We start from the raw sequence: 14,457 nt of genomic DNA on the forward strand, positions 1-14,457 counted from the left end.
GTGGCAGAGATGGATGGTGTTACATCTGCATACATAGTAGCCTGCCTTTGGACAGAGGAGAGGACAATGGAAAGGTTACTTTCCCCTCTGTTTTTCCTAAGAAAATATGTATTACTTCATATTTAAAATATTAATATTTTTTCAGATATTTAATTCTAGAGAGAAGACAGTATATAGAAGGGAATAGAGGAGCTGGTAGTAGTGATTCCTGGATTCAAACCTACCAAATGCAGTCACGAGCATACACGTGCTGATAGCAGTGGTATTAACCACTAGATCACCCCAGTCCAGGCCATGTGGAAAGATGCCTTGTGTGGAATACCAACTGGGTGGCAGTGTGGCCTACCCAAGGCTCATTGAAAGTGGTTTAAGTGAGAGAGAATGGTACAGTGCAATAACAATATGATAAGAAAGATGGTCATTTAGCAAATGCTTTTAGCTGCTGAATATACTTACAGGGTGCCGTGAACATTGGTCACAGTGGCCAAACTAAAGTGAAGAAAGAGCCAACAGCACACTAACAACACTATCAAAGAGCCAACAGCACACTAACAACACTATCAAAGAGCCAACAGCACACTAACAACACTATCAAATAAACAGCTAACAACAGGAAAAAGAAAAGATATGGTGTTCGCTCAACACATGACAGTTAAAGAGGCTGTATAGAATTTTTGACAGAAACGATTAGTAACTAAACTTCCATCGTATACTGTATCTTCAAGTGACGCAAATACAGTAGATCCCACCTTGTAGGACGAATCAATGATTTCATTCATAAATCTTATTAATGGAATCTAATTGCCCTTCAACCACCCCCCAAGCCCCCCTCTCCTTTTCCGACAGCTTTTGTCCACCTCACTATCTCACCTTAAAAAATACCATGGGTATTAATGAGCACATACCTAAGGGACAGACCCCCAAACAATGTTTCTCATTAGTGATCAGGAGAGAACTAGTTCTGAACAATACGCACAGACTTATGCATTCACAAATGAAAAAGACAAGGGCACTATATAAGGGGAACGAGAAGGAACGGCAGCCAAAAAGCAGGAGAGGAAGGACAAGAAGACAAGGAGAGAAGAGAAAAGAAAGAAAGAAATTAAGAAAGAAAGAAAGAAAGAAAGATGGCTCGCCGATCCCAGGGTACCAAACTCCATTTAGCAGGTGAGATGAAATGTGTGTGTTTAGTCCGTGTGTGAGAGTTTTTGATGGAGGCAAGTTGACTAAAGCCAAATCTCACTCGCTCTCTCCCTCTCTCCCTCTCTCGCTCTCTCCCTCTCTCTCCTCTAGTTCTGTGTCTAGTTGTGTCCTGCCATGCCATTGGCCTCAGTGACCTAATGGAGAGAGCTTCCCAGCGATCAGACAAGCTTCACTCACTCAGCACTTCCCTCACCAAGGACCTGGTCAGTAACCACCATCCCAGCATTTGGTTCCTTGGAAGTTGTGGGAACGTATGTTTTTGTTTTCACATTGGTTGTGGGAACGAAGCCATACGTTTCCTGACCAGTAAAAACTGAACGCTTTTTAAATGTTCTGAGAACAAAAGTGACAATTCTGGGAACGTTTATCTTTAGGTTCTGAGAACGTTTTACTCTGGTTCCTTGAAAGTTTTCCTGGGAGGTTTTATTAACGCTCTGAGAATGGAAATTATAGGTTACTGGGAGGTTTTTTAATAACTTCCTTAAAACTTTCACTGAATATTTCAATAACACTTTTAATAACACTGCTAGATTATTTTGGGTAAACTTTTTCGAACTTCAAGCACAAATAGGACACATGGAAATTCATTTGCTTAGGCATTCATCATGCAAATACATTTTAGTCTGTTCACGCAGACCCCATTTCTAAAGGAAACAAGCACTCATTAAGATCAGGTGTGGCCAATTAGTGGGCGCGGCCAACACACCTGAACATGATTTTAAATAGAACCATGAGGAAACCTGTAGAAACGTTATGCTGAAGTACTGAAATTCCCACAGAAGAACGTTATTTCTTAATGTTCTCTGAACTATTTGAGAATATTCTCAGTGCCAAACCAGTTGAAGAACGATAGAACATTACAAACATTTTAATAAATGTAACAATGTTTGAACTTTTAGGAAACGTTCTGTTAAAGTAATGAAATGAAAATAACGTTTTTGTTGTCAAGTTCCTTAAATGTGCTGAGAATGTTCCAAAGCCAAACAACTATCCTGCACCATTCCCAGAAAGTTGTAGGAAGGTTTTATTGAAAATAACCATAGGACAACAATGCATGTGTACGTGGGTCTGGGTGCGTATGTGTGTGTACCTGGTCTGTTTGTGTTCAAGATGTACTGTATGTATCATTAAATGAGTATGTTCAGAGTATTATGTGTCAGAGTATGTTCAACTTGAGTTAACCTTATTATAACCACTTTTGTGCCTCTCTCTCTCTCTCTCTCTCTCTCTCTCAGGACTCTCACTTTCCACCCATGGGACGAGTGATGATGCCACGCCCCTCTATGTGTCACACCTCCTCACTACAGACACCCAAGGACAAGGAGCAAGCACTCAGAGTATCGGTCGGTAAAGCTCTGTGCTCTCCTCACTCATCTCTTTCATCTCTCTATTAGTTATAATCTCTCCCCCTTCTCTCTTTTCCCAATCTACCTGCTAGAGTATTTCATTAATCAAATCTACAGCCCTGTCCTGCAACAACCTCTAGCCCCTAGGCACAGATCTGAGAGGATTGGAGAGGTGTGAGCAATGTGCATCCAGCAGTCTTAGATTAGTGAAGTTGTGGAGATGAAGGGAGACTAGGAGAGGAAGCCCCATAACTCAGATGTACCCTTCCTCTCCTCTCTCTCTGGGTTTGTCTCCTCCCTATGGTATATCTATGTTAGCACTCATCCCGTTCTAAAAAAGCAGTGCATTCAACAAGCTGCACAAGGCCTTCCTTGACTAAACCCCCAATCCCAGTCCCTATCCCCACTTCGTCAAGCCTGATTAAAAACATTTTTGTTGGAAAGTTGCACTCAAAACTTCAGGAGCATTCTACAATGTGCAGGATCTATCTATCTTTCCTTCATGACTTTACCCATTGTGTTCCTCAGGAGAATGAGCTGATCTCCCTGGCTCGCTCCCTCCTCCTGGCCTGGAACGATCCCCTGCTGCTGCTCTCCTCCGAGGCGCCCACTCTGCCGCACCCCTCCAACGGCGACATCAGCAGTAAGATCAGGGAACTGCAGGACTACTCCAAGAACCTGGGAGATGGACTGGACATACTGGTTAACAAGGTGGGTGACTGACGCTGTGTATCTGTGTGTGTTTATGTGAAGCATACCGAACTCTACATATACTAGTGGTTTTAGTTCAACAATTGAACATTGTGTGCAAGGTGACAACCTTTTTGCACCATCTTCTGCTTTACAAACAAATGTCTCTCTTTCTCTATCTCCATAGATGGGCCCATCATCCCAGTACATTTCTTCAATCCCCTTCAAGGGTGGAGACCTCGGCAATGACAAGACCTCCCGCCTCATCAACTTCCACTTCCTCATGTCCTGCTTCCGCAGGGACTCCCACAAAATTGACAGTTTCCTCAAGGTCCTTCGATGCCGGGCTACCAAAATGCGACCCGAAACATGTTAGGAGAAAATGGCAGCCATTTTGGTTGTGGATTGTTCTATTTTCAAACTGCTACAGACGGAGACAAAATGGGGTAGCCGTTTGAAGGACAATTCAGGGGATTGGTTTGTTAAGTTTGATTTTGTGACATGACTAATGCTCTCTGTCATCTAGATTACCTTTGGACTATTCATAGACTATACATTATATTCAACACCTGTCATCTGAACCACATTTTACCAGTGTAATATACAATTCAAGAGGTTTTATTATTGTTTATGTTCTGTAATGCATTTAATCAACAATATTCAAACTAATATTTGCACTTATAATCATTGAATAATCCTCTTCAATTATTTATATAGATAACAAAAGCATCCCTCCAAGTCAATCTTAGTAGATACAGAGGGCTATGTTGATAGTTGACCAATGACCATCATGATAACATTTGCACTTTAGAATATGATTTCTCAAGTCACTTATAGAACTTCCCTTATACTATATACAGTGTACTGTTTCATTAAATACCAAGAAAATCTTAATTGCATTATAAAACATGAATACTTGCAGTCCAACCAGAGTTGTAGATCACTTTAAATTGTGAAACCGGGTTCAGAATTTTGCGGGCACTGTGTTACATTGTTATTCCTGTATTACTGTATGGTAACATACTGTAGGTATATGATGAGAGAGAGTGGGCTTTCAAAACACCCAGACCCTCAGAGCCTTTCTCGGTGAGAGAGAGCAATGCAACAGCCGGGTGAAAACCTGACTCCTCTCCTAGCCGCTCTGTAAACCGACACCTGTTCGCCACATTTGACAGCTCTGCTCTAGTCAAGAAGAACATGAAGCAAAATCAGAGCGCAACCAAGCAGCCTACCGTGCCAGCGTGAGTCAACATGTCAGACTATGAAGTGTCAGTGCAGCAGCTCAATGATCTGTGTGCCAACAGTGACGGTTACTACAGCATGCCAACACACCATGTCGACGAGGTGTTCACCAGGATATATGTTGAAAATGCGTGAGTTTCATTTGCTTGAGTTAATGTGTCAATGAAATGTTCATTCTAAACTTTATGGATGGGTATAAGGCTATTCGATCAACTTTAGCCTTGGCAACACTTATCTGAAGCTAAATATGAAGTACCAGTATTATGATATTAAAATGGAGTATAGCCTAAGTGCATCCACTGGCCTAAGTCATATACACTGATTGTACAAAACATTAGGAACACCTGCTCTTTAAATCAAATCAAATCAAATCAAAATGTATTTGCCACATGCGCCGAATACAACAGGTGTAGACATTACCGTGAAATGCTTACTTACAGCCCTTAACCAACAATGCATTTATTTCTTAATAAAAAAGTAAAATAAAACAACAACAAAAAAGTGTTGAGAAAAAAAGAGCAGAAGTAAAATAAAATAACAGTAGGGAGGCTATATACAGGGGGGTACCGGTGCAGTCAATGTGCGGGGGCACCGGCTAGTTGAGGTAGTTGAGGTAATATGTACATGTGGGTAGAGTTAAAGTGACTATGCATAATAATTAACAGAGTAGCAGCAGCGTAAAAAGATAAGGTGGGGGTGCAAATAGTCCGGGTAGCCATGATTAGCTGTTCAGGAGTCTTATGGCTTGGGGGTAGAAGCTGTTGAGAAGCCTTTTGGACCTAGACTTGGTACTCCGGTACCGCTTGCCGTGCGGTAGCAGAGAGAACAGTCTATGACTAGGGTGGCTGGAGTCTTTGACAATTTCGAGGGCCTTCCTCTGACACCGCCTGGTATAGAGGTCCTGGATGGCAGGAAGCTTGGCCCCAGTGATGTACTGGGCCATACGCACTACCCTCTGTAGTGCCTTGCGGTCGGAGGCCGAGCAGTTGCCATACCAGGCGGTGATGCAACCAGTCAGGATGCTCTCGATGGTGCAGCTGTAGAACTTTTTGAGGATCTGAGGACCCATGCCAAATCTTTTCAGTCTCCTGAGGGGGAATAGGCTTTGTCGTGCCCTCTTCACGACTGTCTTGGTGTGTTTGGACCATGATAGTTTGTTGGTGATGTGGACACCAAGGAACTTGAAGCTCTCAACCTGTTCCACTACAGCCCTGTCGATGAGAATGGGGGCGTGCTCAGTCCACTTTTTTTTCCTGTAGTCCACAATCATCTCCTTTGTCTTGGTCACGTTGAGGGAGAGGTTGTTATCCTGGCACCACACGGCCAGGTCTCTTACCTCCTCCCTATAGGCTGTCTCATCGTTGTCAGTGATCAGGCCTACCACTGTTGTGTCGTCGGCAAACGTAATGATGGTGTTGGAGTCGTGCCTGGCCATGCAGTCATGGGTGAACAGGGAGTACAGGAGGGGACTGAGCACGCACCCCTGAGGGGCCCCCGTGTTGAGGATCAACGTGGCAGATGTGTTGTTACCTACCCTTACCACCTGGGGGCGGCCCGTCAGGAAGTCCAGGATCCAGTTGCAGAAGGAGGTGTTTAGTCCCAGGATCCTTAGCTTAGTGATGAGCTTTGAGGGCACTATGGTGTTGAATGCTGAGCTGTAGTCAATGAATAGCATTCTCACGTAGGTGTTCCTCTTGTCCAGGTGGGAAAGGGCAGTGTGGAGTGCAATAGAGATTGCACCATCTGTGGATCTGTTGGGGTGGTGTGCAAATTGGAGGGGGTCTAGGGTTTCTGGGATAATGGGATAATGGTGTTGATTTGAGCCATGACCAGCCTTTCAAAGCACTTCATGGCTACAGATGTCAGTGCTATGGGTCGGTAGTCATTTAGGCAGGTTATCTTAGTGTCGTTGGGCACGGGGACTATGGTGGTCTGCTTGAAACATGTTGGTATTACAGACTCAGTCAGGGACATGTTGAAAATGTCAGTGAAGACACTTGCCAGTTGGTCAGCACATGCTCGGAGTACACGTCCTGGTAATCCGTCTGGCCCTGCGGCCTTGTGAATGTTGACCTGCTTAAAAGTCTTACTCACATCGGCTACGGAGAGCGTGATCACATAGTCATCCGGAACAGCTGGTGCTCTCATGCTTGCTTCAGTGTTGCTTGCCTCGAAGTGAGCATAGAAGTGGTTTAGCTCATCTGGTAGGTTTGTGTCACTGGGAAGCTCGCGGCTGTGCTTCCCTTTGTAGTCTGTAATAGTTTTCAAGCCCTGCCACATCAGAGCCGGTGTAGTACGATTCAATCTTAGTCCTGTATTGACTCTGCCTGTTTGATGGTTTGTCGGAGGGCATAGCGGGATTTCTTATAAGCGTCTGAGTTAGAGTCCCGCTCCTTGAAAGCGGCAGCTCTACCCTTTAGCTCAGTGCGGATGTTGCCTGTATTCCATGGCTTCTGGTTGGGGTACGTACGGTCACTGTGGGGACGACATCATCGATGCACTTATTGATGAAGCCAGTGACTAATGTGGTGTACTCCTCAATGCTATCTGAAGAATCCCGGAACATGTTCCAGTCTGTGCTTGCAAAACAGTCCTGTAGCTTAGCGTCTGCGTCATCTGACCACTTTTTTATTAACCGAGTCACTGGTGCTTCCTGCTTTAGTTTTTGCTTATAAGCAGGAATCAGGAGGATAGAGTTATGGTCAGATTTGCCAAATGGAGGGCGAGGGAGAGCTTTGTATGCGTCTCTGTGTGTGGAGTAAAGGTGGTCTAGAGTTTTTTTTCCTCTGGTTGCACATTTAACATGCTGGTAGAAATTATGTAGAACGGATTTAAGTTTCCCTGCATTAAAGTCCCCGGCCACTAGGAGTGCTGCCTCTGGATGAGCGTTTTCCTGTTTAGTTATGGCCTTATACAGCTAATTGAGTGCAATCTTAATGCCAGCATTGGTTTGTAGTAGTAAATAGACTGACCAGTTTAATCCAGGTGAAAGCTATGATCCCTTATTGATGTCACTTGTTAAATCCACTTCAATCAGTGTAGATGAAGGGGAGGAGACAGGTTAAAGAAGGATTTTTAAGCCCTGAGACAATTGAGAAATGGATTGTGTATGTGTGCCATTCAGAGGGTGAATGGGCAAGACAAAAGATTGAAGTACCTTTGAACAGGTTATGGTAGTAAATTTAGGTGCCAGGCGCACCGGTTTGAGTGTGTCAAGAATTGCAACGCTGCTGGGTTTTTCATGCTCAACAGTTTCCCGTGTGTATCAAGAATGGTCCACCACCCAAATGACATACAGCCAACTTGACACAACAGTGGGAAGCATTGGAGTCAACATGGGCCAGCATCCCTGTCGAACACTTTCGTCACCTTGCCCATGCCCGACGAATTGAGGCTGTTCTGAGGGCAAAAGGTGGTGCAACTCAATATTAGAAAGGTTCCTAATGTTTTGTACACTCAGTGTAGTTACATCTGCTAGCCAATAGGACTACAGTAGCCTATGTTGTGAAAATAATGGTTTTATTTTATTTGTTTGCTTTTATCATCCTGGTTTTTAAATTAGACATTTATTGACAAAAGCCATACTGAAACAAAACTGATTAGATTAATTAAATATTAGCATATCAGATAAAATAGTCTATGATGGAACAGACAAACGAGTTTAAAATAGGCTGACACACTTATTCCCTAACTAAACTATAAGGCAAAATTAAAATAACTGAGGGCATGCACGCTCTGTACCTCAATCTACCATACACACTTCCCCCCCACCCACACCCCTTGATAGACTGATTCTATTTGGGTGAGCAATCTTTGACGCACAGACACAGACACAGACGCTTATGTTGTTATTATATGGTTTAAGGATGGATGTAAAACACATCTGACCTGTCTAACATGAGACAAATGGAGAGAAAAAGTGTTTAATGAACTGTTCAATTACCAGCTTGATTGGATATACGTTAGTTGTGGAATAAGGAACAACAAAAACAGCCCCACCCAAAATAACTAAAGGCACCTTATTAATGGAACGTTGCCTTAAGGGGACTAAATGTGTTACATTATAACAAGTCATGGAACTTTTCATCGTCATTCTGCCCATAGGATCTTTATGTACATACTATAGGCAAAGCTGTAGATGGGACTAAAAGTGCAGCATCTCGCTGCTAACCTAGCCTCCTTCTCCCTAACGGTGTTTCATATATTATTGACTGTCCTGGTATCTTCAAGAGAAGGATTGAAGTGGAAGGATGGGGCAGTAGGAGAGAATACTTTTACCTAAACACACGCAGGTCTTTTTCGGGAGGTTTCAGAACTAACGTTTATACGAGTGATCTTTGCTCAGAATGCAGAACCCCACCTTTTTTGCATGTTATTTTGGCATTAATACATGTCACATATCAGGTTTGCAAACAATGTAAAATATTTTTTATCTTTGAGTTAATAAAGCCGCATACGAACATGGTCTCTTTTTGCTTTCTTGAGTAAGGCAGCTCCAAAATGCAGGTGTTTCTGTCTAGCTCAGTGCCTTCTGTGGTGGTGGGGCAGCCAGCGGAAAATACGGAGTGTAGGGGTTGGTAATGTTCTCTAGTTGTGCCGTGATTGGCTCAGTGTTCTGTCACTCATGGGGACACTACGTCACCGCAAAATCTACGGGGAGAGCTCAAAAATTCAAGCCCCTTTGGTGCTGCCATAGAGTTACATTAGAAGTGCCCATCCAAGAAGGCTCAAGGTCATTGGTCACAGATAATATGACGTCAAATCACGTTATATCTACTGTAGCTTTGATTGGACTGATCATGTCAACATCATACTTTCAAAATCTTAGCTAGCAAGCTAGTAGTCATCATCATGAATCAAGTCGACAATCTACTGGAAAATCCTTTTCAATCCTTGTCATATGAAGATAAAATATGAAGAGAAATTAAAGATAAAATGTATCGGCGCTCATCGGCCATTGGACATAAACATTACACAACAAGTTGGAAATCTGAGGATGCATCAACAACATTGTAGTCACTCCACAATACTAATTGACAGTGAAAAGAAGAAAGCCTTTACAGAATAAAAAATATTCCAAAACATGCATCCTGTTTGCAACAAGGCACTAAAGTAATACTGCAAAAAATTTGGAAAAGCAATTAACTTAAATACAAAGTGTTATGTTTGGGGCAAATATAATACAACATATTACTGAGTACCGCTCTCCATATTTTCAAGCATAGTGGTGGCTGCATCATGTTATGGGTATGCTTGTAAATGTTAAGGTGTTTTTCAGGATAAAAAATAAATGGAATGGAGCTAAGCACAGGCAAAATCCTAGAGGAAAAGCTGGTTCAGTCTGCTTTGCACCAGACACTGGGAGATGAATTCACCTTTCAGCAGGACAGTAACATAAAACACAAGGCCAAATCTTCACTGAACTTGCTTACCAAGAAGACAGTGAATGTTCCTGAGTGGCCGAGTTGAGTTTTGTCTTAAATCTACTTGAAAATCTATGTCAAGACCTGAAAATGGTTGTCTATCAGTGATCAACAACCAATTTGACAGAGCTTGAAGAATTTAGAAATAATAATAATAGGCAAATATTGTACAATCCAGGTGTGCAAAGCTCTTAGAGACTTACCCAGAAAGACGCACAGCTGTAATCGCTGCCTAAGGTGATTCTAACATGTATTGACTCGGTGTGAATACTTATGTAAATTAGATATTTCTGTATTTCATTTCAAATAAATTAGCAAACATTTAAAAACATGTTTTCATTTTGTCATTATGGGGTATTCTGTGTAGATGGGTGAGAAAAATATATATTTAAACCATTTTGAATTCAGGCAAAATGTGAAATAAGTCAAGGGGTATGAATACTTTCTGAAGGCCCTGTATATGCCTGTATACAATACCACTCTAGGTTTGTAACAGTTATGACACCTATAGTACTTTGTTTTTTAGGTTTGTGGCCATGAACACGATGCGTCTGAAGAAGCTAGGCATCACCCACATCCTGAACGCAGCGGAAGGCAACTCCTTCATGCACGTCAACACCAACGCAGAGTTCTAGGCTGGCACGGGCATCACATACTATGGCATGGCCGCCAGTGACACAGACCACTTTGACCTCAGCGTCTACTTCGAGGAGGGGGCGGACTTCATCGAGAGGGCCCTGGCACAACAAGATGGGAAGAGTAAGATAAAACCTTTGAGACAAGGGAAAATGCACACCTGAGTTAGTGAGGTGCAGGCCGACGGAACAAAACACTAGCGTATAGCTACATAGCGTTTAGCCACCTCTTTTTCTTTTGCCTTTAAGGTAAAACAAAGATGGGAAGGGTAAGGTAACAGTTCATTGTTTTGGTGTGAGCCTCTGGATGAGATCAGTGGAATAAATACAATACATCACAGTCCATGACATCATCGCGCTAAGATGATGAAAATGGGCTTTTGTGGTCTAATGGGATGATTCAGTTTCAACACGTAGTCACACCAGGGATGGATGGAGAGTCGGCTTCAGAATAATCAATTATATTTTAATATATATTTGGCATCGTACATTTAGAAACTGGAAATTGAGTTGAATTCAAATGCAGAATTGTCTCAACTTAGTAATATTTAATGAAATACATTTTGATGCAATATTTTATCCCAGTATTTGATGTAATATTTTGTCCTTATTTGTTGCAATTTTGTATCCCAATAGTTGATGCAATATTGTGTCCCGTTTTCTCTGACCTCTAAATAATCTCCACGTCCCTCAGGTAAAGTGTACGTCCACTGCAGAGAGGGCTACAGCCGCTCCCCGACGCTGGTCATCGCCTACCTGATGCTGCGCCACAGGATGGACGTTCGCTCCGCCCTTTCCATGGTACGACAGAAGAGAGAGATCGGACCTAACGACGGCTTCCTGCGCCAGCTGTGTCGCCTCAACGAGACGCTGGCGGCTGAAGGAAAGTTCTGGAACCAATGACAGTTTGGGCGGAGGGGGTTTCTTTCCCCTGTACTCATACCTTACAAGTATGTACAGATAAACAGACTCGTGAAAGTATGTACTGTATGTATTCAGGTCACCTGGAAAGTATGTACCTGTAAATGTACACAGATACATTCACCTCACTGCCCTCCTTGTCTTGCAAGGCTGGCTCAAGCATGACTTGTCCTTTGATTTCTATTCAGACAGGCATTGTATACAAGTGAATCCTCACACTCAGGAACAATGCTGCTACCATCCCTACAACTCCCCCTCCGTCTCTCAGCACCTTTCTTCTCTCCATCCAAACTTGACCCAATTCCTTCAGTCAGTCACACTGCCAGTCTTTTCTAGCCTCTGTGCTGTGAAGCTTGCATTTACTCGTCAAGTTGATTTCTAAGAGAACCATTGAATGGTTATGTTGTCAGGTTTACTTTTCCTCCTGTTCCATTTCAGTGTCTAAATGAGAAATAGTTATCATTTTGCTGTAGCATGTTTTTTTTGCACATTTATAAGAAACTGTGTGATGGTTTACATAATGAGGCCTACAGTCTTACTGAGATCATGCTATATTCTTACACACACGCACAGGGCATGAGGAATAAACTAAGACCCCTGACCAATCGTTTGTATGACAGACAGTCCTCCCAATCCCATCTGTTCTATCATATTATTCCACAGCTTCCCACTGACGGTAACACAGATCATGTGACACACCAAATGAATTCAATTCAACACTGCCAGAATGGTAAACACTGCCAGAATGTGAAGTTTATTTGGTTACTTTTTAGTTAGTAGAGACTTATGTAGTATTGAAATGGTTAACCTATGTACTGTATATTAAATGTACAATTTTGATGTGTTTTATTGTATGTAGGCTATGAAATATGATTGAAGAAAAACAGAAATGCATTTATTTTTGTATCTGCACATCATTGACATGTTTTCCTATTACTGAATCATTATGCAAAGTCAGTGCTGTGTACGTATCGGTTCTCGTTGGCACAGAAGCTCACCTTTTACTGATTAAGACAAACACTGGTCAGTGTACTTGATCTCAAACGACACCTGTGATTGTTATCTCTCTTTTCATGATACAGTGCCATAGGGCTCGGGTCAACGGCATAGGGTGCCATTTTGGAATAGCCTAATGATGAGCTTCCACCATATTGTTGTCACCCGTCAAGTATTTTCCATACAGTGCAGATGAAGGGGAGGAGACGAGCAGAGAGCAGAAAGTACGTTTGGGACATTCATCAGTTTGTCCTGGTGAGGGTCAAAGAGCAGCTGCATAATATACAGTTGAAGTAAGAAGTTTACATACACTTAGGTTGGAGTCATTAAAATTCGTTTTTCAACCACTCCACACATTTCTTGTTAACAAACTATCGTTTTGGCAAGTCGGTTAGGACATCTACTTTATGCATGACACAAGTAATTTTTCCAACAATTGTTTACAGACAGATTATTTCATTTATAATTCACTGTATCACAATTCCAATGCATCAGACGTTTACATACACTAAGTTGACTGTGCCTTTAAACAGCTTGGAAAATTCCAGAAAATGATGTCATGGCTTTAGAAGCTTCTGATAGGCTAATTGACATAATTTGAGTCAATTGGAGGTGTACCTGTGGATGTATTTCAAGGCCGACCTTCAAACTCAGTGCCTCTTTGCTTGACATCATGGGAAAATCAAAATAAATCAGCCAAGACCTCAGAAAAAAAATGGTAGACCTCCACAAGTCTGGTTCATCCTTGGGAGCAATTTCCAAATGCCTGAAGGTACCACATTCATCTGTACAAACAATAGTACGCATGGGACCACGCAGCCGTCATACCGCTCAGGAAGGAGACGTGTTCGGTCTCCTAGAGATGAACGTAGTTTGGTGCGAAAAGTGCAAATCAATCCCAGAACAACAGCAAAGGACCTTGTGAAGATGCTGGGGGAAACAGGTACAAAAGTATCTATATCCACAGTAAAATGAGTCCTATATCGACATAACCTGAAAGGCCGCTCAGCAAGGAAGAAGCCACTGCTCCAAAACCGCCATAGAAAAGCCAGACTACGGTTTGCAACTGCACATGGGGACAAAGATCTTACTTTTTGGAGAAATGTCCTCTGGTCTGATGAAACAAAAATAGAACTGTTTGGCCATAATGACCATCGTTATGTTTGGAGGAAAAAGGGGGTAGCTTGCAAGCCGAAGGGAAAAAAGGGGGTGCTTGCAAGCCGAAGAACACCATCCCAACCGTGAAGCACGGGGGTGGCAGCATCATGCTGTGGGGGTGCTTGCTGCAGGAGGGACTGGTGCACTTCACAAAATAGATGGCATCATGAGGAAGGAAAATTATGTGGATATATTGAAGCAACATCTCAAGACATCAGTCAGGAAGTTAAAGCTTGGTCGCAAATGGGTCTTCCAAATGGACAATGACCCCAAGCATACTTCCAAAGTTGTGGCAAAATGGCTTAAGGACAACAAAGTCAAGGTATTGAAGTGGCCATCACAAAGCCCTGACCTCAATCCTATAGAAAATTTGTGGGCAGAGCAAGGAGGCCTACAAACCTGACTCAGTTACACCAGCTCTGTCAGGAGGAATGGGCCAAAATTCACCCAACTTATTGTGGGAAGTTTGTGGAAGGCTACCCGAAACGTTTGACCCAAGTTAAACAATTTAAAGGCAATGCTACCAAACACTAATTGAGTGTATGTAAACTTCTGACCCACTGGGAATGTGATGAAAGAAATAAAAGCTGAAATAAATCAATCATTCTCTCTACTATTATTCTGACATTTCACATTCTTAAAATAAAGTGGTAATCCTAACTGACCTAAAACAGGGAATTTTTACTAGGATTAAATGTCAGGAATTGTGAAAAACCGAGTTTAAATGTATTTGGCTAAGGTGTATGTAAACTTCCGACTTCAACTGTATCTCAGATTGAATAGTTTGCGCGAACTGAACATAGTCAAACTGTTATTTAGATGTTTTTTTTAAGTAATAAACAG

The 14,457-nt window shown here is 42.4% G+C and overlaps 1 protein-coding gene and 1 pseudogene across 2 annotated transcripts; both read left to right on the plus strand.

Annotated features, from left to right (window-relative positions):
• Positions 1 to 1,127: 1,127 nt before the first annotated feature.
• LOC311103786 (prolactin-like) lies at positions 1,128 to 3,615 on the plus strand (the record flags this gene model as incomplete). The annotated part of the gene is made up of 5 exons (XM_084145440.1): positions 1,128 to 1,167; positions 1,294 to 1,406; positions 2,439 to 2,546; positions 3,078 to 3,260; positions 3,427 to 3,615. The coding sequence occupies 5 exons, from the start codon at positions 1,128 to 1,130 to the stop codon at positions 3,613 to 3,615; spliced, it is 633 nt and encodes a 210-aa protein (XP_084001566.1).
• Positions 3,616 to 3,903: 288 nt separating this feature from the next.
• LOC311103382 (dual specificity protein phosphatase 3-like) lies at positions 3,904 to 13,552 on the plus strand (annotated as a pseudogene). The gene is made up of 3 exons: positions 3,904 to 4,612; positions 10,431 to 10,663; positions 11,234 to 13,552. The product of its transcript is annotated as a dual specificity protein phosphatase 3-like (transcript).
• Positions 13,553 to 14,457: the final 905 nt, after the last annotated feature.

Source organism: Coregonus lavaretus (assembly GCF_964263955.1).
Source record: "Coregonus lavaretus genome assembly, chromosome: 28".
Lineage (NCBI taxonomy): Eukaryota > Metazoa > Chordata > Actinopteri > Salmoniformes > Salmonidae > Coregonus > Coregonus lavaretus.